Below are 26,780 nucleotides of genomic sequence, written 5' to 3'. Positions count from 1 at the left end.
TCAGAGACCTCCCTAGGGCTATAATGAATTATGAGCGAGCTGCGTGCCCCCCCCATGCCTCGGGGACCACCACCCCCAAAAGTGCTTTTCAAGGCAATTGTTGTCTTCTATGGGGGGGTACACAGCCTCCTTGCAGCCCCAGGGATCAACACCACCCCAGGGCATTTGTCATTTTCTGTGCAGACGTGACCTTGCCAAGCACTGTTAATGACCCCTCAAATTACAGCACTCATGACATCTTTGATAACATCATTGATACTATCAATGTAATATTTGTAGTAACATTTTTGACAAAAAAACTGTGCATGGGCGGGGCACGAGTTATAGTTAGCTTAGGGCATGGTTTATAGTTACCTGACAGCGGTAGCTGCTGCAGATATCAAGGGGTAGGGCTTGGAGGGGTGGGGGGGAGTCAAGATGGGTGAGATGGGAACAAGGGGAGCAGGGGGAATAAATAAAATAAAAAACTTACTATTCGTCGCCGCCGCCGCCACCATCCTCTCCTGCGGCCTTGCTCATCCTCCTTTCCTGTTCTGGAAGAGGCTGCCAAGCAATCCAGGCACTGCTTTCATGCTAAAGCTAGCATGAGAGCAGCGTCAGGTTTGGTCTGAGCGGCAGCGACTGCAGCTCAGACACAACCCTGGGGCCTGTGCAGTTTCTCCAGTCTGGCTGTGTGTACACAGCTGGGCCGAAGAAACTTGAGTGCGCATGTGTGTTTGGACGGGCGTCTTAGGCTGTCCAAACGCATCACATGAGCACTTAGTGCCTATAATTCCTCATCCCGCCTCCCACCTCACTTGGCTCAGCTCAGCCCCTCCCTGCACCTGCTGGATGAGCCAGCCAGCAGCAGAAGGATAAAACAATATTCAAATATCATTTTATTTTTTCTGCTGCTAACTCCACTGCGGAGGAGATGCCCCTGTTACTTGAGGTAACTCTAACTATAACTGGTGAATTTCTATGGTTTTGTACGTTTAAAATGTGAGCCTAACTATAACCTCCCTGTAACCTTTGTTTTTTTCAGTGAATGTGTATGTCTAATGTTTTTATAAAAATGTTAATTTTTCATTTAACAGAGGGGGAGGTGTAGAGGCATATTTATGAGCCCCTTGCACCACCATTGTGTCACTTTTTGTGATGCAACAGCAGCCCAAACCTTGAACTCATATCTATGAGGCCGCGTAAAGTCACTATGCGTGGCTTTAAATGGACTCATAGATATGGAGTAAGGCAAGTCAGCACAAATCTCTGCGTTGTCTTGCTATGCGCAAGGGGGGAATTCCATGGACATTGAGGTGAGTGTTCCCATACAACACCCATGGATTTTAGGGCATCTCCAGATTCACAAGAGCTTGTAAACCTGGGGATGTGCCAAAATCTTATGCCTCCCTAGGGAAGATGCAACAACGAGAAATATCTTTATTTTTCCTTGCCTTTTCCACTTTCTGCAATCTGCAGCACACATAGAAAGAAGAAAAAGCCTCCAATGATTGTTTTTATGCAGGAAAGTGCCCATTCCAGCACAAAAGAAATCCTGCCTGCATTGGCACTAGGCTGCCAAAGCGGTGCCAGAGCAGTGTGAAAGGACAGGATTGTGCCTTATGCAACAGACGCCACATTCCTGTGCTTTCCCTTTAGAGCAGTGCAGCAAGGTGGCTATCTGAGCTGCCTTGCGTCAAAGCCCATACAGAATATTTCTAGTTCCCAGCGGACTCTGTATCAGTGTGACATAATTGCTAGACTAGAATGTAATGAAAGCTTGATTTAAAATGCTGGAGTTCACAGGTACACGCAGAGGAATAAAGACGTGTAATTTACAGCTTTATGTGTGGCGTAGTAATTGGGAGGTACTAAGGCCAGGGAAGATGCTACAATATGGAGATAAGGTCTCCTTGTACCAGTGTAAATGAGGAAGAAAACCTCTCTCAACAGACAGTTGTCCATCTCCGGCAACGTGGAAAACCCGCAAGGTCTCAGTGAGCGTACCCTCCAGCTGACACCAGCCTGTGAAGGCAGTCACTTCAGACATTTAGTACCACACCCAAACAGTGGTGCTCACCCCATTCATCACGGGTGAAAAAGTGTCCCCGATACTGGGGTATCATCTTCCTAGAAGGGGGTAACATCTGCTCTTGAGGAGAACTTCTTGTCAATCCGGTGTCATCAAGAAGGGGAAGCTGCCACAAAGCACTCCCAGGGAGGGGCCATCATGGTCAGCTCCAGGGTCCGCCTCACCCAGCATTAAACTTTCCATGAAAAAGACATGGTGGATGAACTTTTGTTTGGAAAGTTTCAGCAGATTCGTCAAAGAGCACCAAAGTTATTTGTGAAACAAAAAACTCTCTTCCTATGGAAACTTTAGTCTAGGTACAGCTAAACAGTAGTGCCTGCCACTGTGTGTGTGTATATATATATATATATATATATTATTTGAAAAAAGAGTAAAATGATGTTATAGTTTGGGTATGGTAATGCAATGTCAACACATGTTAAAAAAGGACTAAATATTCACTGAAAAAACAGCTTAAAGTGACATTTTAGTTAAGTGTTTTAAACTGTTTAAAAACCAAAAAAATGCAAAAATTCACCAACTGTAGTTTACTAAGGTAACTATAACTTGCGCCCTGACATACCCTGCTGATGACCTCACATATTGCATCACTGATGACATCTCTAATGACACCACTGCTGACATGATAGAATCATTGTGAAGCCATCATATAGGGTTTGTGGCCTTCAAGTAATCCAGCACTCTACAGCTGTGGACAATTTTCTATTCACTTTTTACTAATCAGGTTCTGTTGCTGATGCCTTTGCCTCTCCCTCAGATAAGGACAAGGGATGTGTGAGAAGAGCAGGTTGCTCTAACTCTTTGTTTAGGTGTGTAGTCTTTTGCAGCACCCTTGGCAACAATCTTTGTGTAAGTGTTGCCTCATGAAGGCCACGTGCTCATGTGCTGGAACTTACTTCACACAGGTCACATAAGGACAAAGGATCAATCCTGCTCCCTAAGTTGATGTGATCTGAGATCCAGACAAATTCAATTTGCCTTACAATGGCTCCTACTCAGAGGGGGGAAAAAGAGCATCATGGGGGCATGAAAGGAAGAGTACATACAGTAGCACTTACTAACACTAAACACTGTGGAGAATCTTATTGTCTTAGGAGCTACATACATTCAGGGGAACCCCAACCATGGGTGTCTCACCGTTCACGTCCCAAATACCTTTCATGCAAGCTAAATGCAACTAGGTGAAATCAGGGTGCTCAGTCACATACTTTAGACTGGCAAAGTGTGTAGGAAATCTTCCCACTGGAGTGCAGGTAAAAGGTCTGAAACCAATGAATATTGTTTCATCTGCCATCTACAATTAGATGTATGATGGCCTGGTCCTGGGATCAGTAGTTTCCCAAGTGAAAAGGAGCACTAATTTGTGTCCAGCACTCTGTTGCTGAGAAACAGACGAAAACACCTGGCTGGGGACTCGAAGCAAATCTCCTGCCCAGACAAGGATACTCAGCTGTTCAAAATTAAAAAATGAGGAACAGCATGGACACATGGACCCGAAAACACACCTTTCAACAATGTTTGATATTTTACTTTTCTTTGCTCTGTACCCATTTTGGTGTCATTTATGTGGAAAACGATTCATCTTTTCTGAATGCTTCAGAAAATATTCCAACTGACGCTGTGTGTATCATGGGAAGAGTGAGCTAAGAATCTGCTGTGCTCCTAACATGTCCTGCGGCCTCCTGAGCCAGCGCCCCTCTTCCCTACACCAAGAATGTATCGGTGCAGGTCTTCTTCCTCATGTGCTCCCCTAGAAATGGACGCAATGTTTTTCTACTTGCGGCATCTGCCGTCCCTACTCATTGATCACCGTATATAACACTGTATAACACTAAAGTTAAGTATTTTACTAATTATCATATTTAGGAAAGCAGGGACTGTTTCTAACTGCAGGATGCAAATGTGACGGATAGCCCATCCACCTTATTACAAGTGCCACAATGTAAAATGCAGTTGTAACAAGTCCACCAAGATGGCTACCACGTTTGTACCAGAGTGAACTCTCCATCAAACTCTAAATCCAGCTCTATGTTTGTAGAGGCTCAACTCTGACTGTGGAACTTTCTATAAATACAGGCTGTTTTTCAGTCTTAGCAGGAGTTTCGTAGCGGACATTAGGTAATCCTCTAGTCAGTTGACATGCTGAATCAACATGCCTAAATAAGCACATAGGTTGGTGTATTTAAACTGTAAAACACTGGGCACCTTAGAAAGGTGAGCTGAAGACACACCTCTTTAAAGAACACGATATCACGCCAGAGTAAACAGTCCATTTTTGCTCTCAGAATCCTGATACCTCTCCAATAACTTGTTGACTGCATCTCTGCCTTTGAACATGTACAGCACTCCCCCACCACTCAGCTAGGCGTGCTATACAAATAACTAACATATAACTTGCAAATGGTGTCAACTTCCTACAATCAAATATGCAAAGCAGGCTGAGGCCTCTCGCTTTTTATCTTCTATTTTTCCTCCTAAAAACTGGAGCTGATAGCAAACTTACATTAGCAGGTAAAGCAAAAACCTGCCCGTGTTCGAGGGCCACTGCAGCTCGTTTCTCATACAACATTTTGAGTCTGCCAGGCACATATGCGGGGACTACAGCCAAATTAAGGCCTGGGAATGTTCACCTGCTTCCACCTGGCAGGGAGTGCGTTTTTAGTGTACTATGCAAGTTTCTATTACACAACTGTACCAGTTTTCCATTGACTTCTGGTATTGTCAATCTTACGTCCCTGGTGCAATGCCTTGTGGGTGATCAAGACATATGTACCACCAGCTGAATAAATCTCCCCCAATGTAACCACAAAGATGCATTACACCGTAATATTATTTAACATGGCATGTTGTAATCATGTTTGCTTTTTCACATATGTTATACTTCGTGCATGGTTAAGAAACATGGAAATAGTTGACACACAAGAGGAGGGCAGTGATGGAATATTCACCAAAACAACACTGGGTTGGACCGTTTTATCACTTGTGCATACTGAAGCATTGTGTGAGGGTGAAGGGAAGTGGTGCCACATGTTGGCTCTACTACAAGAAGACCATAGTGCAGTAGGTTTGATACGTAAATGGCATCCGAATGAGGCATTCTGGTCCACGTTAATTTGAGCCATGTCAACTTGTGCAAATGTCACTGGAGTGCTCAGAGAGACCTCTCAGCAAGCCTGGACATTTGTTTAGTGGGTATGTGATATGTTATCTCTATCAGTTACATTTCAAGTGCACTGGTGTAGTGGAGCTATTCCCCCACCGCACCCGCGCCTGGGCCTTCCTAACAGCAACCTTAACTCATCCCCAGAGTGCACTTCACCTTTCTCAGCATCGGTTCAGGAACCTCCTTCGCAGTCAATGGTTTGTTTGTTGTTTGTCTCTTTGGTGGTCTCGGTGGAGGTGGCCCACTTGAAGGAAACAGCTTCCGTATCTTATAATAAAAGGAATCTGTCACTTCTTCCACTGTGGAAATGGACGTCAGCTCTCTGACTACTGGCGGCAAATCCTCGGTAAAGAAGAGCGACATACTGAACCATTTCAGAGGCAAGTCAAAGCAAAGGGATGGTTCGCTAAGAAAACTGGTGACTACAAACGGTTCCTGAATAACTTCTTCTAATGTGAGAGGAAAAAAAGACCCTAAGGTATCATTTGGCATGGAAGAATCTTTCCCAGCGACTTTGAATTCGCATGGCAATTTAAAATTCTCAATTATGTTGGAGATGGTGTACCGCTTATTATCAGTGACTTCTTCTAAAAAGCGCCCCTCCGCATAGAGAGGTAGCATGATTTTCTCCGGCTCATCTTCATCGTCACTGCATTCCCTAGTGCAAGGAAGCACATCTGTCTGTTGAGTAACCCCATCCACTAAAGTGACGATGCTTGTCGGAAAGTTTACTTTTAGTCGGTCCCCAGCGCAAAGAGACGCAAATTCACCTTCACAGTCCTTTGTTACTACAACCTGCAGCACTGTGTCCTTCTTCAGGCTGGCAAGCAAGTCATAGGCAGTTGGGAACTCCTGTGGCTTTCTTTTAAACTTTCCATTATAGCTACTTGAAATAAAAAAATAGCGGTATTCCTTTTTCCCCTTGCTGGAGGATGCGAGAATTTTGCAGGTAGAAGCTCTTTTGTGGAATATAAGTTTTTGACCTTTCTGGAGGGAGCGGAACCAGTCATTTTTAAATATCGAAAGCTGATCTGGAGTCTCCAGGAGCTCCGCAACCACGGGGAATGTGTGCTCAAATTCCAAAACCTCGTGTAAACTCTGCGATTTGATAAATTTGACGTCGCAACACTCTTCGGTAACATCCACCAAATCCACTTCCAGGTTTGAAGGAATTTTCACTACGTTTGGTCTCACTGTATCAGGGGGAAAAAGACAACAGTTCATATTAACAAATGAAATAATACACATTTCTTCACACCTGAATTCTCTGCTCAGAATTCTCTAGACAGCGAGATCAAAGAGGACAAGACCATTTTTAGGGGTTTTACAGGAACAATTTACCCACATGCTGCTGATCTTCACTGCTGACGGTGTGTTTCTGTCTCAAATAGAGACGCCCTGCATCCCATCCAGCTACTTCCCAAACCACGGGCTTATTGCGAAAAAGGTATACATTTGTTGGAGTAATGTCATGATATACTATACCTCGGACACCCAAAAGTTCCAGCTGCAGCTGGGTAATTCCTTCTAACAAGTACTGCCTTTGGTCCCTGCAATCTCAAGACCAGAAACTATTGATAAATCACTAAAGCCTAGTACCTCCCACTCCTTGGAAGTGTTTCATATTTTGGGGAAGTGAGGTCGAAAAGCAAGAGTTACTCTTGAAGGGCCATCTAGGTTTAGATGCTTGTGTATAGGTAATGCTAAAAAACATACACATTAGATTATGCAGTCAAAGTCACGTAAAAAGAAGACTATTATTCACAGTTAAGTTCAATAGCTTAGCATTAGTGCAAAAGCTTTAAATGGAAAATAATTTTACACAATCTGGGGGTTATGCAACTTCCTTGATGCATTAGAAAACGCATATTTAAGAGTCCCTTGCACCACCTGGGCGTCACTTTTTTTGATGCTCCGGCAGCGCAGACTTTAGAACTATATCTATGAGGCCACGCAAAGCCACTTTGCATGGACTTTCATGGCCTCATAGATATGGAGTAGGTCAAGGCAATGCAAGAAGCTGCATTACCTTAGTCTGTGCCAGGGAGGTGTCCCATGGGCGATACAGTGGGTTTTCCCATGCATCTCCCATGGGTTTTGATGCAGTCCCAGATTTACATGGACTTGTGAACCTGACAATGCTTCAAAGTCTTACACCTTCCCAGGGAAGGCATAACAAGGAGAAATATCTTTATCTTTATTTCTCCTCGTTTTTTTCCTCTATGTATGTCGCATTCAGCATTCTGAAGCACACACAGAAAGAAAAGAACGCCTCCATGGATTGTTTATGTGCACAAAGGTGCCCCTTCCTGCACAAAAACAACCCTGCATGCAATAGAGGCAACCTTGGACCATGGTCCAAAGGTGCCTGCATCAGTCCTAGGCTGTCTAAATGGCATCTGCGCAGCAACAAAGGACAGGAATGCACTGTATTTAATAAATACGGCGGCGTGGCCAAGATGGCGGAACAATAAGACGTGTTCCAGAGCCACTCTGCTCCCACTGCCAGGCAGGTCGCATTTATGACTCTACATCAGGGTGCCCCATGGTGGTGGGGGCCCCCAAGTTCATAGCAGTGGCGAGTAACACGCTTGGCCACTCAAAGAGGAGCGGCGGCTCTGATGGTGAGATACAGCGCATCGTGGGAGAGTGAGACGGCTGGCTGAGGACAGGTCTCACAGAGAGCTCGGGCCTAGGGCCCCACTGCATGCTGCTGGCGGCTTACACCTCATACAGTGAACTGTGTGAGGGGCCAGATGCCCTGTTGGAGGTGAAGGTCATGACCGGGCTCCCCAGCCTGGACACCCCCACGGGGAGGAGAAGACTGGCAGCGAAAGGCGGCCTGGGAGTCAGAGCGATACATCCCAGTTGGGCCTACGTAGCATGGCCTCCCAGACAACAGGCAGAATTTCTCAGAGCAGTGGCCGGGAGGCCCGTAATCAGTGATGGCAGAGCTAGGGGACGGTTTGTACTGCCTGGAGGCCCCATTGTCCTCCGCTCCCAGCCTGCAGACATTTGCGCGCTGTGCTCCCCGCCTACCCAGCATTCGCGGGAAGCAGGCCACCCTGTGCCCTGACTCACGGACCTAGAGGCCTTGTTACAACATGCTGCCCCTCCCCCTGGGAGGTGGGGGGTGCGCTGGGAGAGGGGGCTTCTGAACCCAGCATTTGCAGTGGATGAGTTAGGGGGAGCGGGCGGTGATGGCCCCAAGTGACGGAGGAACCCTCTCTGGCTGGGTCTGTGCGAAGCGGCATACTCAGCAGCAGTTGGCATCCCACAGCTTGGAGGCCTGTTGGCTTGCGATAATAGACAGTGGAAACTTGGGGTCTGATTGAACTGATGGAGGGCCTGGACGACACCACAACCCCTGCTCCCGGCATGCAGTGCTCCCCACCCTCACGCATCTGTGAAAATTAGTCCTGGGGTGCCTAAACATTTAGAGGCCTGACGGGGTCCTGCACCCTTCCTTCCTTTGTAGGGGGGGAGCGGGATAGGCAAAGGGGCCTCACAACCCAGACACAGCAGTGGATGAGCAGACCTGGGACCCCGACACCGCAGGCGAGTTGAGAGGGAGGCCCACAGAGCGGAGTTCAAGGACCCATACTTGGAAGTGGCCTACCCATAGAAACCTTGGTGAGATGCATACTCTTCACCCCAGGGGGGTACACTGGAGTGAGGGATCCAGGGGATGACATCCTATGTGCAGGAGATCTCTGCGGAGGAGCGCTTCACCCTGTAGCTTAGCATAGGTGCTTCTGCCATTAAGGGCCCTCTGGCGTTTGTGTCTCTGGGCGCAAACTTCTGTTCTGCAATGTCCCTGGTGGAGGCAGGAGCTTGAGTATGTGACTTCTCGGCCACCGCTAAAGAGGCACTGCCTGCTGAGGGGGCAGCCCGGTCGGAACAAGCCTATCTGGAGCAGGGTGGGAAGAGAAGCTGGGGCTGGAGAATCGGAGGCTCCCCGGGGAAAGAAAGACCGCAGCCTGAAGGACATGCTTACTAAGCCAGCCGGGGCCCAGGCTGGGGACTGCTGGGTGGAGTTGGCCCCCAAATGCGCACTTGATGGTGGTGAGAAGGAAGCCCCAGTGACTTGCTTCTTCCTAGAAGCTCTCTTTACCTCCCTGCGGGAAGAGCTCCAATCGGTCAAGAAAGAACTATCCTCCGACCTCCGGGAGGTCCACCGTGACTTGGGCACCATAGGAGAAACAGTTGCTCTTCTGGAGGATCAGGGTACCACCTGTGACAAGCAGATTGAGCAGCTCGAACAGGCAATTCTTAGGCTCAGAGACCAACAGACTGACTTGCAGGCACATGCAGAGGCCTTGGAAAATCGCCCAAGGCAAAATAACATTTGCATCAAGGGAGTTCCCACTGGAACTGAAGGCAGCAGCATTGAGGCCTACACCAAGGATCTGTTCAGGGCAATCTTAGATTCTTCACCTGAATCAGAGATTCAATTGAACTGATTACATAGAGTGGGCCTACCAAGACCTGAACCAGCACCCCCAGTAGATATCTTGGTGTGCATCCACATCTTTCAACTCAAGGAGTGCATACTTCAGGTTGCCAAGGATCGCCACCCAGTGCCTCTTTCAAGGCCAAAAGCCGATGTTATACCAAGACCTGGCATACTCCACACTCCAGAAATGCCAGGAGTTCAGCGCAGTTACAGCATCTCTTCAGGACAAGGGTATACCATATGCATGGGGCCATCTGTCTGAATCATTTTTCATTTTGATGGCAAGCTCCATCAGCTTGGCTCCTTTAAAGAAGCCTGTCATCTGCTTCGTATTGACAAATCCTTAGCTTTGGAGATGCGGGCTGAGCCACACAATAAGAAAACCCACAGACAACAGGGGCAAGTCTTCTCCAGATATGCCAGACATGCATGGCACATTCAAGATCTTTACCCTGAATGTGGTCTGAATCACCCCTCCAAGCGCAGGGCTATACTTTCTTATCTAGAGTGATCTCAAGCTGACTTATTCCTTTTTCAAGAGACCCACATAGTTTCCAGTGACTGACACAGATTACAATATAGGGCCTTTCCGTTCCAAATACTTTTCTTCCACTTACACTAAGACTAAAGGGGTATATACTGGTGGTTTGTTCCCTCCGGGGATAGGTAGGCCCAAAATTAGATGAAATTAAGTGAAGTCTGTTGGCTAACGTGGCAACTGTAGGCACACGTACCTTCACCTTAGTGATTATTTACACCCCCAAAGAAGGCCAAGAAAGGTTAATACGGCACATCCTGAAGGAAGTCATGTCTACCCAGGACTGCATAGTGTTGATGGGGGGGGCACAAACAGGTTGTCGACAATAGCTTGGACAGATCCACACAGCGATATGGGCAAATAGGAGCACTGTCCCCGGAGGGTGCACTTTGGCTGCAAAGGCTGGGGGACCTCTGGCCACCTTCCATCCCCTCACTAGGGACTATACATTGTTTGACGAGTCAGGCCCCCTGACCTCTGCACAAATGCGTGCTGATTACGAGCTCCATGAAGCGGAGAGTCTATTATATTTCCATATCAGACACTGGGTGGCCCATCCATTGGTCCGTCCGCGAGTACACCGCCCTCTCACCCTATTTGAAAAATAGCTGGTGATGAAAACATCAGACGAACGCCTGATAACCAAAATATGTGACCTTCTACGCCAGCCTGCTACGCAACTTAAATCAGCGGGTCTGCGGCAGTGGGAACTAGAGCTTGGGCAAGAAGCGACTCAGTGCGAGTGGGGAGATATATACTACTGGCGAGACAAATGGCCCATAATACAGCTAATATCGAACCTCCAACTAAAATATAAATCTATTGGTATCTCATGCTGGCACGTCTCCATAGTGGCAACCACGCACCCAGTGCTGAGTGTTGGTGTGAATGTGGATCCACGGAACTCTTCTGCACCTCCTATGGGAGTGCCCAAAATGTACCTCTTACTGGGCAAAAATCTTAGATGACATAGACACTCACTTGGATACCCAGCTCCTCCATTTCCAAGCCGACATCATTATGATGTGCTTACTTTTCCCCTCAAATCGCGCAAAGGCCAACAGATACTGTTGGCTTTTGGGGTGGCACTGCAGAATATCCTAACACACCAGAGCTCCAGTAGGACCTCCATGCATCAGGGCTGGCTTAATCACTTATGGCACATTTTGGGGATGGAGAAACTTACTTTGTCACTCACAGCTCAAAGAGACTCATATGGCCAGCTATGGCATTACTTAATTAAGATACTCTCAGTGGAGTTCCAGGAACGCACTTGCCATAGATATCTCAGGCTTCTCAGACTCACAGATCAGGATGCACACACACGGCCCACAAAACCTCCGGGGGATCATGAGTGTTGACTAAAGGTGAATAGGCCATGTTTGCACTTTGACTTAAGCGGGTCCGGGGGGAGGATGATGGAGTCTGTTTGTTTGGTTGGAGCTATTATCTTAATATATCTTTAATGAATGCCAATAAAGAGATTTGAACAATAATAAATACAGTGCATTCCTGTCCTTTCCTTGTGGTGCAGGGCAGCACAGCAAAGTAACTTGCAGCACTGCCCTGCGCCACCATTTCAGTAAATAGACCCTTTAGTACGTGCATTGATACCCAGCAAAAGTAACCCATGTGCATCACAGCTATGCCATTGCCTAAGTGGTACATGTCTGCTCTGCTTCACGAGGTCAGAGTAATCTGCAGTTTTTTAGAAGCTTCAATTCATATGAGCCCTTTGGTAGCAGCACCAGTGCCTGTCTTTGCAGGACTCTGTGAATACAGGTGAGTCCGGTAGCACATAGTCAGAGTCAAGGTGGGCTGTTGAAGGCAGGATATTCTTTTGGAAGAGGTGAATCAGATGTAGGGGTTGGGGGCTCCAGCTTAAAAAAAATAGGTATCATGGTTAATAAGCAATGGCGCTGTGTCAGACAACAAATAGGGGGGATTCTACTAGGGGATGTGACCCTGCTGTTCAGCTGGTGGTGAATACTCAGCAGCAGGAATGTGGCAGAAAACCTTCAGCACCTCTGATCACAGGGGTGGGGGGTGTCCCTGGGGACAGGGAAGGGCACCTGTAGGCAATTTCCATGGTCTCCGGCCATGGAAATATGTCTACAGGTCCCCTTACGCCTACCCATACCCAGGCGTTAAATAATGGCGCTAAACAGGCTTAGCGCCATTATTTAAGGCCCTCCTCCTCCCGTGCGTGTTTTTTGCACGGGAGGATAAATAAGGAGCTAGGGCCTTTGAGGCATTTTTTGCTTGGGGACGCCTACCTTGACATATGGTAGTTTTCAGCAGGCAAAAAAGTTTGTTAACTCCAATATTTTGGCACTAGACATGTCTAGTGCCAAAATATAAATATGGAGTTAACTTTGCGCTGGATTTGCGTAAAGAAAAAAAAATGCCGCAAATCCGGCACAGACAGAGTATAAATATGGGCCTTAGTTGGCCAACTCATTAGTTGGCCTGAAAACCCGATTACAGAATGTGGAGCCCTAGTAAAATTCAATGTTACATATGGTGGTTATTCAGCACCCCCACTTCTCAGGACAAATACTCCCAGTAGTACTGTAAGGGCAGAAGCTCCACACTATAAGACTAAAACCTTTTGGTCTCAAGCAGAAAACAGATCGCTTAAACGTCTGCTAATGGTACCCCAGAGTAGAATGAATCAGGCCATGAGGCACAACTTACATCTAACTCAAGGGCTGAGCTAGCCGCTGCTCGTTCAGTAAGACTCATTCAGCAGTTGGCTAATAATTCTTTTACAACAATATCTCATCTACACTGGCAGAAGGCTCAACTGAGTGAGCTATGATGAGCAGCATTACTGGCAAAAGGGATTGATCAAAGAGGAGCCTCAAACTGTGCAAAAACATCTGGAGTTCCACCCCCTTCCAAGCAGACTTTAAGGCAGTCAGCTCTCTAGGTTTCATCAAGAATAAGGGATAAGTCAAGTCTCCCCTGTTTAGGGATTGAGGACTGTACCAAGTTGTACCGAACTATGCTTTGAGACAAGAGATTTTCAAATTGCACACAGGGTGTAATTTATTGTTATACTTTGTTGGTAGAAAGGATACAATTGGAAATTGTATTTGTGCTCTTAGTCATAAATGCTCTACTGGAAATGTCTTGTAAGATTGTTTATTATTTTAATTATTAGGGCTTAAGATTTTAGAAATGTTATTCTTAATGTATAATACAATATATAACACAATGGCATGCTCATCCAACATGCATTAGCTGTTACATGTATTCTTTTCATGTGGCAATCGGCCTCTATTTGACATCAAAATATTTTGTCAGTCTTGAAAATGATAATTTTTTTTAAACTGCATGAGTTAACTCTCTCATTTACATATTGTTTCATTTATCGCTGCCTAAACATTCTAAAGACTAACCTGTCTAAATAAACTATGGTTTAAACAGTAACCTATAAAGGATGAGCGATATACATGGAAAAGCAGTGGTAGTGCACCCTAATAATCCCTTGTACCTGGATGTTGTTAGCCCAACCAACAGAAATCTCTCTCTTCTAGGGTATATGGAGCAAGGCAGAAGAAGACGCTTCTAATGTTATGCTTCTTCTTGTACTACTTTTTTTCTGCATGAGCACATCTGTGCCACGAGAGTGGAATGTTTATTTTGAGTGGAAAAGCAGGAGACCTCTGAACCTCAAGCATGGAATGAATCACATTTGCCAGTGGGTGTAAACAAATTAAACAGTCAACCTAAAATGATGACCTAAAATTCAGATTTCCTTAAACTGCATGAGTGGTCAAGGAAAGTACAAAAGTTTTGCAAACAAACTGTCAAGTAGTCTACTGTTTGTAGGAAAAAAAAGTAATTGTTATAATTATAAGTATAATACTATATATCACACAGGTGTGTTTTATAGACTAGATTATCACGAACGGGATGATAGATGAAATGTTTCCATTAGGTAGACTTTTTTTAATAGCCAAGTTTCACCTTTTTACCCCGGGCAGTTTGTTTCTGTAGAAAACTCACATTCAATAATATCCAGAGACGACTCAAGACTTTCACTCAGCAGATACATATACATACACAAACACAGAGAATGGTTTCCTGAAGGGTCAGAGTGGGATGATTAGAACGTTAAGATAGGGGTCATCAATGGGGGTAGAACGTGGAGCAGGAATGGTACAGGAAGAGGAACGTTGTAATGCAGTTACCGAGGGACGGTTGCCCAGTCCTGTTGTGCTGGCATTGCTCTCTGCGTGCACGGTCCTAAACAGAGGGATATTGGCATTAAAGAACTATTTCTCATACATTTTCTGCATGGCTCGTTCTTTACAATGGTGACGAGGTGGGCAAGAGCAATGTCAGCTGAGTTTTTTTTACAGTCCCTGTGTTATGTGCTAGCTTTTGCAGAAGTCCTGAGTTTACCTTGAAGGATTTGGTGTTGGGAACAAAGACAGTCTTATGCGGCTTATGTTGGATGTTGCATTGTACATATTTGCCATTTTGCAGCCAATTCCTCATGATGCATGGTTGTGTGGATGATTTGCACTCGTTGGATGTTACAGACAAATGATTATGTGACGCAATTAGTAGTGGAACGTGATTCCCAACATTATTGATGCTACGCAGCGGATAGAATTTCTGCACTCATTGGATGTTCCAGACAGATGATGTTGCCACGCACATAAAAACGGAACGTGCTTCCCTTCGTCATTGACGCTACGCAACACAATTCACATCGTTGCAGGACATGATGTTCGATCTCCGTTTGTACTTCCTTGTGGAGTGGAACTAAGTATGCTTTACCCCTGCTTGGAGTGCTCACACGGAATGCGGGGATGGTATTCGGAGATGCGCACACCCTTAACAATGAATCGTTACATTTGGTATGACTAATGTCAGAGTTGCGCAAACTGTGTCAATGATGCGCACACCTTAAATATTTGAATGTTCTTGATAAAGTGTAGGATTAACTTTGTGTGCTGCATTATTAATCGGTGATGCGCACACTATAATTTCTTTTTAAATGCCATTTATTTTATGTATGTATATATATTTGGGGATAACTTGCTTTATGTAGTGATTATCAAGTTTCCCATTTTTTGTGCTGTATTAGGTGCATATAGTTGAAGTTCTGGGCTAGTAACGCATATACAGTTCAGTAGGAAAAGTTGTTATTTAAGGAATCATTTTTTTAAGGTATGGCTAATATTCAACCTCTACCTTTTTTTGGCGGAGCCAGGAGAACCACCTATTCAATGGGAGTTATGGCTAGACTTATTTGAGGCATACCTGGAAGTATTAGAGGAAAGGGAATGTAGTCCAGAAAGACATTTATTGTTACTTAAACATAGAATAGGGGCTATGGAATTAAGAGAATTAAAAACTGACCTGTATTAGACAATGTTGGTGTGGCGGATGTTTATCAATGTTCTCTCAGACAATTGCAGGAGAGGTATGGCAGGAACATTAATGTAGTTATGAAAAGATATAACTTTTGTTCTAGAGAACAAAAAGAAGATTAAACTATCAACCTGTGTTAAGAGGACTGGCTGTAACATGTGCTTTGGAATATATGACGTATGACCAGGTATTAAGGGGCCAGTTAATAATGAAAACTAAATCTAAGAAGATACAGGAGAAATTGTGGTCTTTGGGTGAATTGTCTTAGAAGCCACAGTAGAAGTGGTAACAAGTATTGAAGTAACCGGGAAGGGTATTCAGGTGGTGATAAAGGAAAATAAAGATGATGGTGTGATATGTGCTATTAGTGATGAGAAAAATGCCAAGGATAAAACAAAATCACTGGGAGTTATTCGTACTAATTATATGGACAACAAAAGCGATCCAAGTTATAATTCCAAAGGATTGTTGCATTATACAGGTGTCTCTTGTACTCATTTGGCAAATTCTAAAATATGTCCCACTGTTGGTAAAATTTGCAATGTGTATAAGAAAAAAGAGCATTTTTCTCGTGTATGTAAGAATTTTGGAAAGACTGAACTGTATTATGCAAGATATTGATGATGGAGAGCACGAGTTCGGTATGCAAGATGTTGTATTGAATATACAGAGAGGAAAACAAGGGGCGAAAAATGTACAGTAACCAAATTGTTTGTTAAACATTGATGGGAAAGAAGTGGAAGCAATGGTGTATTCTTGTGCATGGTACACCATAATGGGAAAAAATGATTTGGACAATTGTGTCCAGGTAGGGAGCTGGAAAACACAAGCATAAGTCCAAGTAGTTACTCCGGTCACAAACTTTCTATCGTGGGGATCATGCATGTTCAGTTTGAATTTGCTGGTAAGAGGTGCATCGGAGATGTATTTATTGCTGAGAAAAGTGCCATCATCTTGGATTGGTCACACATGACAGAACTTGGCACAAGAGTGGATCCTAATGCTGATCCGCCAGTGTATGCGGTGGATGGGTGTAGTATTCTGGAAACGAATTACATCGTTTATTCTAGCTTAAAGAGTGAGTTTCCAAATGTTTTTGGGAATCAATTAGGCAATATGAAAATCTTTTAACACACAATAATATGGAAACAAATTTATACCTGTGAGACAAAAGTTGAGGAATGTTCCATTCAATTACAGAGTAAAACTAAAAGAAATGTTACATGATTTATGTGAAAAGGACATTATAGAACCCATTGAAAGTTTCGATTGGGTATCTCCAGTTGAAATTTCCTTTGCAACCAAATTGTGATTTGAGGCTGTGTGTAGATGTACGGTGTCTCAATGAAGCTATCTGGGTGGATGCATTTCCTTTTCAGATTTGCAAGAACTGATGTTGTCTATTAGTGCCGCTAAAGTGTTTTCGACAATTGACTTGGCTAATGCTTACCATCAAATACAACTAGATCCTGATTCTAAACACTGTACAGCTTTCATAACACGGGATGTTCCAGTATAAGAGAATGACATTTAGTGATGCAAGTGCATCTGCTGTATTTCAGAGGGAAGTGTCCAGGGTACTGTCAGATATAACTGGTGCGAAGGTATTTCAGGATAACATACTGATATTTGGGAAGGATAAAAATGAACTTGACGACGTACTGAGAAAAGTGTTACAAGCGTTGACGGAGATTGGCTTGACGGTAAAAGAGCAGAAATGTAATTTTGGTAAACATCAATGGAATATTTGGGGCAAATTATTTTAAAGGATGGCATTTGTCCCAAAATTAGCCATGTTCAAGCTATTTTTGACGCTCCTGTGCCCAAATGTAAAAAACAATTGATATATTTTTTTTGGTTTGACAGAGTTTTATTCTTGGTTTATGGACAATTATGCATCCTAATTGGAGAATTTAGCTGGAAAAAGGAGCACAGTGAAGAATGTGCAGCTATCAGAAAATAAATTGTCAATGCACCATGTTTAAAATCATTTGTAGTAGGGGGCGTGACTAGGCCGACCAGCAAGATGTCCGTCACCTCATGAGGCTCTGCTGGGCTGGGGGCCTAATTTGTGCATTTATTCTCAGAGCGGCCTTTTTCAATGTAGATTTTGGTGGTGGTGGCCCCAGGAGGCTCTGCTGAAGCTGCGGACCGCCTGTGCGGGGCTATCGCCGGCCGCTGGCCCTGAAAGATCAGTGGAGAGGAGGTGGGCCTGGTGGCTCGTGCGCCTTGCTGGAGCCTGGGAGCTGGGCGAGGCCTGCGGCCGCTGGCTCACCCTATGCTGGGGAGTACTGTTTCCCCCCAGGTGAGCCCCGGTGCCATCTGCCTAGATTGGAGGCTGTGTGGAGGAGGTGATAGCAGCCTGGAGGGAGGTAGGGACTGCGCTGGGCTCCGGTGCTGGTCCCCCTGCTTTAGCTGACGGAGAGAGCAGTGTGCGGGCTCGCTGGCTGCCGCTGGGGCCACCTGGAAGTGTGACTCTGGCCTCAGCTGGGGGTGTTTCTCTCAGCCCTTGAGGATGAGCCTGGCAGCGCCGAAAAGGATTTCTCGTGGCTGCTGCCGGATTGTGACGCTGGAGGGCCGACAGCTTATTTAGTGCAAGACTGTCATTTGGGGCCCTGAATCGGCATTGAGCAGGGGGGCTCCTTCTGTCGCCCCAGCTGGGAGCTCCATCGGCGTTCAGGTCGGACTGCGGGCCCTTTGCTGTGTTGGGGGGCTGCCTGGATTCCACTTACCTCTGGCATCATATTTGTTTTTGACCTACAGCGGTATTCATGGCGCGGCTCCTGCTAGGCGGAGTCAGTGGTGGGGAAGTGGCTCCCTGGCTGTTGCAGGCCCGGCTGCTGCAGGTCAGTGCATTGAGTGTTGGGTTGTGGATTAGATTGCTGGACTGAATAGGCGGGCTGGGACGCCTTGCTGACCGACAGAGACTGGTGGAGTAACTGTACTTGGAGTCGGGGTGCTGCCTTTCAGTCTGGTGGTGCCTGGCGGCGCTGCTGCACTCGGTGAGTTGCTGGTGCTCCTTGTCGTGCGGATCCCATACTCTCTCCTTTCCCCTTGAGTCGGCAGTGGTGAGAGACCCGGGCTGCTAGATCTACGTAGAGGCGGAGGATGGGAAAGGCGGATCAGAGACAGGCGAAGCTCACCTTTGATGGGGGAAGGAAAAATGCTTTCTCCCAGTCTGAATTGTTGCCTGCGGAGGAGGAGGCCCCAGCTACTTCTGTCTAGGCTATGTTTCTGGACCTCAAGAATAAACTCGATTGGCATTGACGCTAAGCTTGACCACCTGGTGGAGCAAATGGACCGGATTAAGGCTAGGGTGGATGATCATGATACTCGATTTGACCATCTGGAAGCATGTACGTCGGAGCTAGAGGATCAGCGACATGGTGAAGGGGAACAATTGTTGCGGATAGAGCGCGTACTGGAAGTGATACGTAACAAGAATGAGGATTTGGAGGCACGGTCGCATCGCAATACCATTCGCATAGTTGGCCTTCCGGAATCCACGGCTATGAGAAGGATGGAGGAGTTTGTGTAGTCCTTTTTCCCGGGGAACTCTCCCGGCTGCTAGTGGTGGAGAGAACTCATAGATCGTTGGGCCCTCGGCCTCCGCCTGGGATGCCTCCGGGGCCTATCATTGTCCGATTGCTGAACTATCGTGACAAGGATGCTATTCTCAGGTTGGCGAGGGAGCGGCTGCCGGTGATTTACAAGAATACTGAATTGAATATATTCCCCGATTATACTCCTGGGGTACAGGCTGCGCGTAGAGCTTTTTTGCTGACTAAACGCACTTTGAGCCAGAGAGACGCCAGATACTTTCTTATTTCCCTCCCAAAGTTGAGAGTGCAGCATGGGGACAAATTGCATTTCTTCACGGGCCCGAAACAGGCAGCTAAGTTTGCTAAAACAGTACCTAAAAAGACTGACGGGAGATCCAGAGGCCTCTGCAGCTGAGAGAGACACACTCAGCGATGATGATTAAAATGGTGTGGTGGCTGGGGTTATACCTCTGGTGGCTATATGGGGGTTCCATGTCACTGTGCTAGTATTTCTATGGGCTGCTCTGATGTATGATCTGTTAATGGGCCCTTGTGCCCCTTCTCCCCCCCTATCCCATTTGGGATGGTGGTTGGGTGGTCTGGCTCGCGCCCCTTGGATGAGTCGTTTTGGTATGTCTTCTGCTGTGTTTGGGGTTACAGTTTTGAGGGGGGGGGATCTCTGCTTTGACCCGTTTGGGGGGTCTGCGTGGGCAGGGGTGGGGAATGTTAATGTCCGGTCCTCGTTTCCTTTTCCTTTACTTTGTTCTTGCTGTTTGTTCTTTTGCATACCTGTGGTAGGCAATTCTAATGAGATGCTGTGGATGCACTGTTTGTTTGACTGGAGAATGCTATGGTGCATGGACATGTGACACTGGTGCGCTGTCTTACTTGGAATGTGCGTGGTCTGACGGGCGTAAGGTGCGGCTACTGTCTGCGTGTGTGAAGTGGCACGAGATTGATATATGCATGTTGAAGGAGACCCATTTAGTGGCGGCGACACAGAATCGGTTGAAGGCTGGTTGGATCGGAGAGTACCATGGGGCGGTATTCTCGCGCTATGCAAGAGGGGTGGCGATCCTGCTGTTGAAGGGACTGCAGTGGCACACTCGGAGGGTGATAGTGGACCCCAATGGCTGATATGACATGCTGAGTGGCACTTTATTAGATAGAACATGCAGACTTGTGTCTATTTAAGGCCCTAACACTGATGACCCCAAATTTTTTAGAGAAGTGTGGAGGCTGATTGAGTCGTTGGGGAGTGGCCCATTGATCTGGGGAGGGGACTTCAATGTTATCCTGGACCCTGGGGTGGACCGGGAGAGCCTCGCGCCAGGGTGCAACATGTTGCAGCGGCTAAGGCCCTCTCGTCTGTAATGGATGAGGGTGCTCTGGTGGATATATGGAGGGCGAGACATGGGACTGCCAGAGAGGGCACCTGTGTTAATTATGCTCATAATAGCTGGTCCCGCATTGATCGATGGTTGGGTACACGGGATGTGGAGCTTTGGATGCAGTCGGTTGAACACATGGTGCGTACCCTTTCGGATCACTCGCCAGTCAAGCTGGTGCTGGCGGTGCTGGGAGGTCCTCAACGTGCATACTCGTGGCGTTTACCGCATGGGGCACTGTGGGACCAGGCGTTTTGGGAGGATGTTCGTGAGGTGATTATTCATTATTTTGCTGAGAACAGCGGGTCGGTGAATTCTGCTGGGACTCTATGGGAGGCAGTTGAGGTGGCAATTCGTGGTGTTTGCCTCTCTAAACAGCATGGCGTGTTGAAGATGCTGTGGCAGGATTTGGCTGAACTGGAGACGCAGATAGTGGAACTGGCACAACGTTTGGTTGTTGATTGGTCTGGGGATACACTAGCGGCTTTGAGAAGCACAGTATCACAATCTGAGGAGGCTGCTTTGCGCAGGATTTGTTTTTTGTGAAGGCACGGAGATTTGGTGAGGGAGAGCGTACATTGGCGAGTATGCTGCGTAAACCACGGGCCAGTAACTACATTGTTGAGATAAACAGCGCGTCTGTCGAGCGGATGGTGGGAACGGATGGAATCCTGTGGGTCTTTACTGATTTTTTTGAGGAACTGTATGCAAAGCCTTCTGGACTGGACGTTGAGGCGGCACAGGACTACTTTTCTGAGATTAGCTTGCTTTGGCTTGATGATTTGTACAGGTCCTATCCAGATGTTCCCTTTTCTGTGGAAGATGTAAAAGAGGCGATTCGCAGTCTGCCAGGGAATAAGGCTCCTGGCTTGGATGGCCTAACTCCTTCCTTTTATAAGGAATATGCGGATATCCTAGCACCACACCTTTTGGAGGTTTACGTGGAGTCTATGGAGACTGGGGTTCTTCCCGCCTCTCTCCGTGAGGCCTTGATTGTTACGGTTCTAAAACCCAGTAAGGATCCGTGCAGCTGTGACTCGTATCGACCACTCTTTATGATTAATATAGATAATAAAATCTTGGCTAACATGATTGCGGCGAGATTGCAGCCCTTGCTCCCCAAGCTGGTGTTACCGGACCAGTCTGGTTTCGTACCGGGCCGGTCTACGCTATATAATCTACGTACGTACTTCGCTGTTAAGAGTACGGTTGAAGCTGAAGATGATGCCGCAACAGTGTTTTCAGACGCTACTAAGGCTTTTGATTCTTTGGGGTGGAAGTACGTGTTTTCGCTGCTTGCCAGAGTAGGAATGAGCGCAAGGTTTATGCAATTGATTCGCTTGCTGTATTCGGAGCCTACTGCTCGACTTTGAGTAAACGGAATCGTCTCGGACTCCTTTCAGGTGGCTCATGGGACTCGTCAGGGTTGCCCTCTGTCTCCACTGCTTTTTGCTATTGCAATGGAACCGCTGGCGGCGTGCCTGAGACAGCACCATAACCGCAGAGGGCTGGCTTTTCACCAAAGGCCCATATTAATATCCAAGTATGCGGATGATATTGCGCTGTATGCTCGCGAACCGCGGAAGCAACTTGATGTTCTGCGGAATTACGGAGAAAGCACCGAACCGAAGTCGAAGTCGGTGGTGATGCCCCTGTCGGCGGGAAACACTGCGATTTTCCTCTGGATACCCTATTGTATGGGCTGATGGTCCGGTGCGTTACCTGGGCGTCTGGCTGAGTGGGGAGGTGGAGACACTCCGGTCTGCCAATTATGGTAAGGCAGCGGGGTGGCTGGAGGACAGAGTGGAGGTGTGGCGCTCTCGCTAGCCAGACGTATCGCAATAGCTAAAATGGTTGTGTTGCCTAAATTCTTATTTTATTCATGAACTTACCTCTTGTTCTTACCGCAAGCTTTTTGCAGAGGCTTCGCTCCGCGCTGATAAGGTTGGCTTGGGCAGGGAGACAGCCCAGAATCTCCTGGGAGAAGATGACTTTCCCATTTGAATTGGGTGGTTCTGCTGCTCCGGATTTGGAGCTCTACTATCACTGTGCGCAGACTCACTTTGCACATTTCTGGATATGTCCTGTTTGATATTTACCGCATCTTGTGCCAGAAAGTGATGCGGTGTGGCCGGACGGGCTGTCGCAGGCGATTGGGAACCTGTCTCGTCCCAGGCCGCGCAGGGTGGACACGGTGGCCTGTACGGCCCGGGCCTGGACAGCCTTGCTGCGTCGGGCTGGTGTGCGGGAGCCATTCGTCCCATCGATGGCGATACTTAATTTAGCGGACGAGCGGATGTTCCGGGACTCCCTGCTGCGCAACTTTCTCCGTACATCGAATTTAACTGCATTGGGTGACTGGTTTGTGGAGGGGCGGTTTATCACATCGGATACGGTTCTGGGAGATGGGCGGGACACTGCGCTGCATCGGCTATATGTGCTGCGCATTGGCGCGATGCTCCGTGCTTGCTTCCCTGGCTTCCCTTGAACCCCGTTGGTGTGTCAGGCTTTGGAGGTGATGTATCATGTGCAGTCCCCACGCGGGCTCATTATTAAGCTCTATAACTGCTTGCAGAGCGCGAAGGCGGACTCTGAGATTACTGCTAAGGCTCTGTGGGAAGCGGACATAGGTGAAGCCATATCTGTTGAGATGTGGAGAAAATACTGCGCGCATATGAAGGTGCTGTCCCCCAATTATAGGCTGCGTCTGATCCATTTTAAATGTTTGCATCGCTTGTACTACACCCCCGTAGTTTGCATGGTATGGGTCTGCGAGCGGATACTTGTTGCGCTAGGTGTGGTGCCCCGGATGCTGATTTTCTACACCTGGCATGGAGCTGTGCAGAGGTGCGTGCCTACTGGATCACGGTGCTACATATGATTGAGGAGATGAGTGGTCTGACTCTGCCATTTACCCCTAAACTTGCACTTCTTGGCTATGTGGAGGAGGTGCCTTTAGCTTCTAGGCGGCTGGTGGATCTGCTGCTGCTGTTGGCCAAGCGCAGAGTGGCGATGAGCTGGGGACGCGGGCTGCCCACGAGGATCTGCATGGCTGCGGGATGTCTCTTTTTGCCACGATCAATTAACGATCTATTGGGAGTTGATGCCTGAGGTATGCTTGCCTAGGGACATTTGGACACCGCTGCGTGCTTTCTTAGAGTCCAACATGTAAGACTGTGGACGGTAGGCTGTTTCCGGCTGTGTGAACCGAAGTTTAGAGCCTTGCATCTGGCGTCATGTGCTTCAGTCGATGTACTTGACTAGATGATTGTATTGGTTCCTTGCATCTCCTGTTATCCTTACCCTTACTACCTCTTACTTTCTGCTGTGGGTAGTGTTTTCCAGCCCTATGAATGTATCCCAGATTATGTTCATTGCCTTTGGGAGAGTCAATGTTTAAACACTCCTGTGAGTGCCAACACTGGATATCTTCGTAAGGATAACGGGGCGGCTTGGCCCATGTATTGGATATTAGATGTGTTGCTATATGTTTCTGTTCTTAGATTATTGGGGCCGGCATATATAAGGAATTGTTATTGTCCTTCCTGCGAGAGGGGGCTGTCTTTGTTATCTGTTAAACTTAATAAAAAAATTAAAAAATCATTTGTATTAGGAGCTGGCTGCACTATTTCGGTGGAAGCTAGCAGGTATGGAATTGAAGATGTGTTACCACAACAAAAGAATGGAAATGTGTGGGTGGTTGCATACGGATCTCGCACTTTGACACAGACGGAAAATAATTATTCCATAATAGAAAATAAATTACTTGTTGCAACTTGGGCAGTGCAACGGTTTAGAATGTATGTGTGGGGTAGGACATTCAAAATATGTACAGACCATAAACCACTGCTAAACATTTCGAAACCTGGAGGTGGTAAAAATCTTACTCCAATGTTAGTGTGAATGGCTTAAAAAATACAAATGTACCATCATGATATAATGCATGTACCAGGAAACAACAAATGTGTGGCGGACGGGTTATCTCGCCTGCCTATAGATAATGGGAATATTAATGAAGTTGGCAAAAGTGATTGTGATGTAGCATTCACATATGACAATGTGGTGTTTGTTGAGAAATACAAAATGGAATTGGAGCTTTCCGAAGGAAGGTGAATGAAGGAAATGGGAAAGGATGTTGTGTTGTTAAGGGTGAATGAATTTCTTGTAAAAGGGTGGCTGTCTGAACGACAGCTACAAGGCGAATTTGGTACATTTTGGAAAGTCAAAAATTAATTATCCGCTTGTAATGACATTATTTTAAGAGGTGACAAGATTGTACCTCCCAATGGGATGCGGGAAAGTATTGTCACATTAGGACATGAAGGTCCTGGGGGTATGGCATGTACCAGGAGGAAAATTAAACAACATTTTTGGTTTTGGTGGCCAAGTCTGGATGGGATGGTGGACCGCTGGATGAGAGAGTGTAACGCGTGTAAATCAAGTGACAAAATAATTAAACCAATGGTGGTACCTCTACAAATGGTTGAGTTACCTGGGGGACCAAGGCACAAAGTAGCAATTGATTTCATGGGTCTGTTCGTCCTGCTGCCATTTAAGGAGGCGCATGCTATTTCCCTCATTGACTACTTTTCTAAATGGCCAGAACTTCGTATGGTTGGCAGTGTAACCACGGATGTGGTTATTGAATTTCTGGTAGATGTGTTAGACAGGGAAGGTATTCCTGAAACACTGGTATCTGATAATGGAGTATAACTCACATCTATTAAGATGAAATCATTTTTTTTTTTATTGTAGTGTGAACCATGTAAAAGTGTCACCATGCCATCCTGAGAGTAATGGCGAAGTAGAAAGGTTTAATAGAGGAGTTAAGGAAGCTATACAACTGGTGAAGTACCAAAGTCAAGTGTTGAATAAGATCAATAAAGGGAGAACAATGCCTAATATTGTGGCGGGACAATAGGTGCATGTAAGGAAACCTGGTCTAGTGGCAAAAAGTGCGGTCTGTTGGTCTGATTCTGTGAGAATAGTAAAGGTGTTGGATGTGCAGTCAAACCTGAAGATGGTAGGGTACGTAATTTGCTACATGTTAGTTTGTGTAAAGGTGTCAACATACGTGGGGGCGAGCACTGTGGAATGCAGGATAATACTAATGGATATTTGATGGGGGAATGTGTGTGTCTTGATTCTAAGTTTTAACCTGATGTGTATCCTGTAATTCATCCAGAAGTAGTAAGTGCCAGCACTGGTAGCAATTCCAGGAATGGGGTGATTGGAAACATTCATACTCAGAATACTATTTGTGTACCTGTTCGACAAAGTGAAAGAGAGAAGAAATTACCAGAGCATCTCAAAGATTTTGTAATGAAATAGAGATATTCCGGACCTCAAACATTTTTGTGTGTATTATACTTTGTTATTAGAGTTTAGGGAACTTATGTGGTATATTAGTTCCTTGTTTTTGTATTTTGTTTATATTTGGGGGGAAGGTGTATGGGTTGATTAGAACTTTAAGATAGGGGTCATAATGGTGGTAGAATGTAGAATAGGAATGGTATAGGAAGCGGAACGTTGTAACTGCAGTTACAGAAGGACGGTTACCCAGTCCTGTTGTGCTGGCTTTGCTCTCTGTATGTACGGACCTATTCAGAAGGATATTGGCATTAAAGAACCATTCCTGTGCCATTTTCTGGGTGGCTCTTTCTTTACAGTCAGGTTTAGTGAAGGTAGGCAGATGCTGCTCTGAAGGGGAAGTGGGAGCAGGCTTCTCTTTACTACATGCGTCCTGCCTCATCTAAGGCTTCTGTCAGCAACTTGTGTGTAGGTCCCAAAAACATGCTATTTCGAACTCCTTAACTCTGGCGGAAAGGTTTTCATTTTATGTGGGCCCATGCTGGTTGTGAAGTTCCAAGAGCATTCTTAATAATGTATTTGGAAAGAGTCCACATGCTGTCAGCTAATGGCTAAAAGCCGACAGCACCAGGTATTCCGAGGCATTTACAGAATCTTTGCCCAACCCTGCTTAGCTGACAAGATCAGTCACATTCAGACTGGGATTGCTCTAGCCATCTGGCAACCAAGCTTGACTCTTTTATGATGCAGCACTGGGAGCAGTTGTTTCATTGTAGCAGGTGTAGAAGTCCACCATAAGGAGCAGGATCCTTCTTTTCCACATCCCTCTGGGGGACTTTGAAGTAAGAGTGTGGCAAATGGTGTGACCCTGAGACTGAAGTTTTCAATCAGAGGTTTCGGTACTCCCTCCTGATAGTCATG

At 46.4% G+C, this 26,780-nt stretch overlaps 1 protein-coding gene across 1 annotated transcript in view; it reads right to left on the bottom strand.

The window, feature by feature from the left end:
* THEMIS2 (thymocyte selection associated family member 2) overlaps positions 1-26,780 on the bottom strand; it is a 263,194-nt gene that overhangs the window by 59,288 nt on the left and 177,126 nt on the right. The window contains exon 4 of the mRNA XM_069225106.1: positions 5,391-6,427. Coding sequence (XP_069081207.1) covers positions 5,391-6,427 — 1,037 coding nt within the window. The remainder of the gene's footprint in view (positions 1-5,390; positions 6,428-26,780) is intronic.

Source organism: Pleurodeles waltl, chromosome 3_1 (genome assembly GCF_031143425.1).
Source record: "Pleurodeles waltl isolate 20211129_DDA chromosome 3_1, aPleWal1.hap1.20221129, whole genome shotgun sequence".
In the NCBI taxonomy this organism is placed as follows: domain Eukaryota; kingdom Metazoa; phylum Chordata; class Amphibia; order Caudata; family Salamandridae; genus Pleurodeles; species Pleurodeles waltl.
The sequence above is the reverse complement of the archived record's forward strand: the minus strand, read 5'-3'. Positions and strand labels throughout refer to the sequence as shown.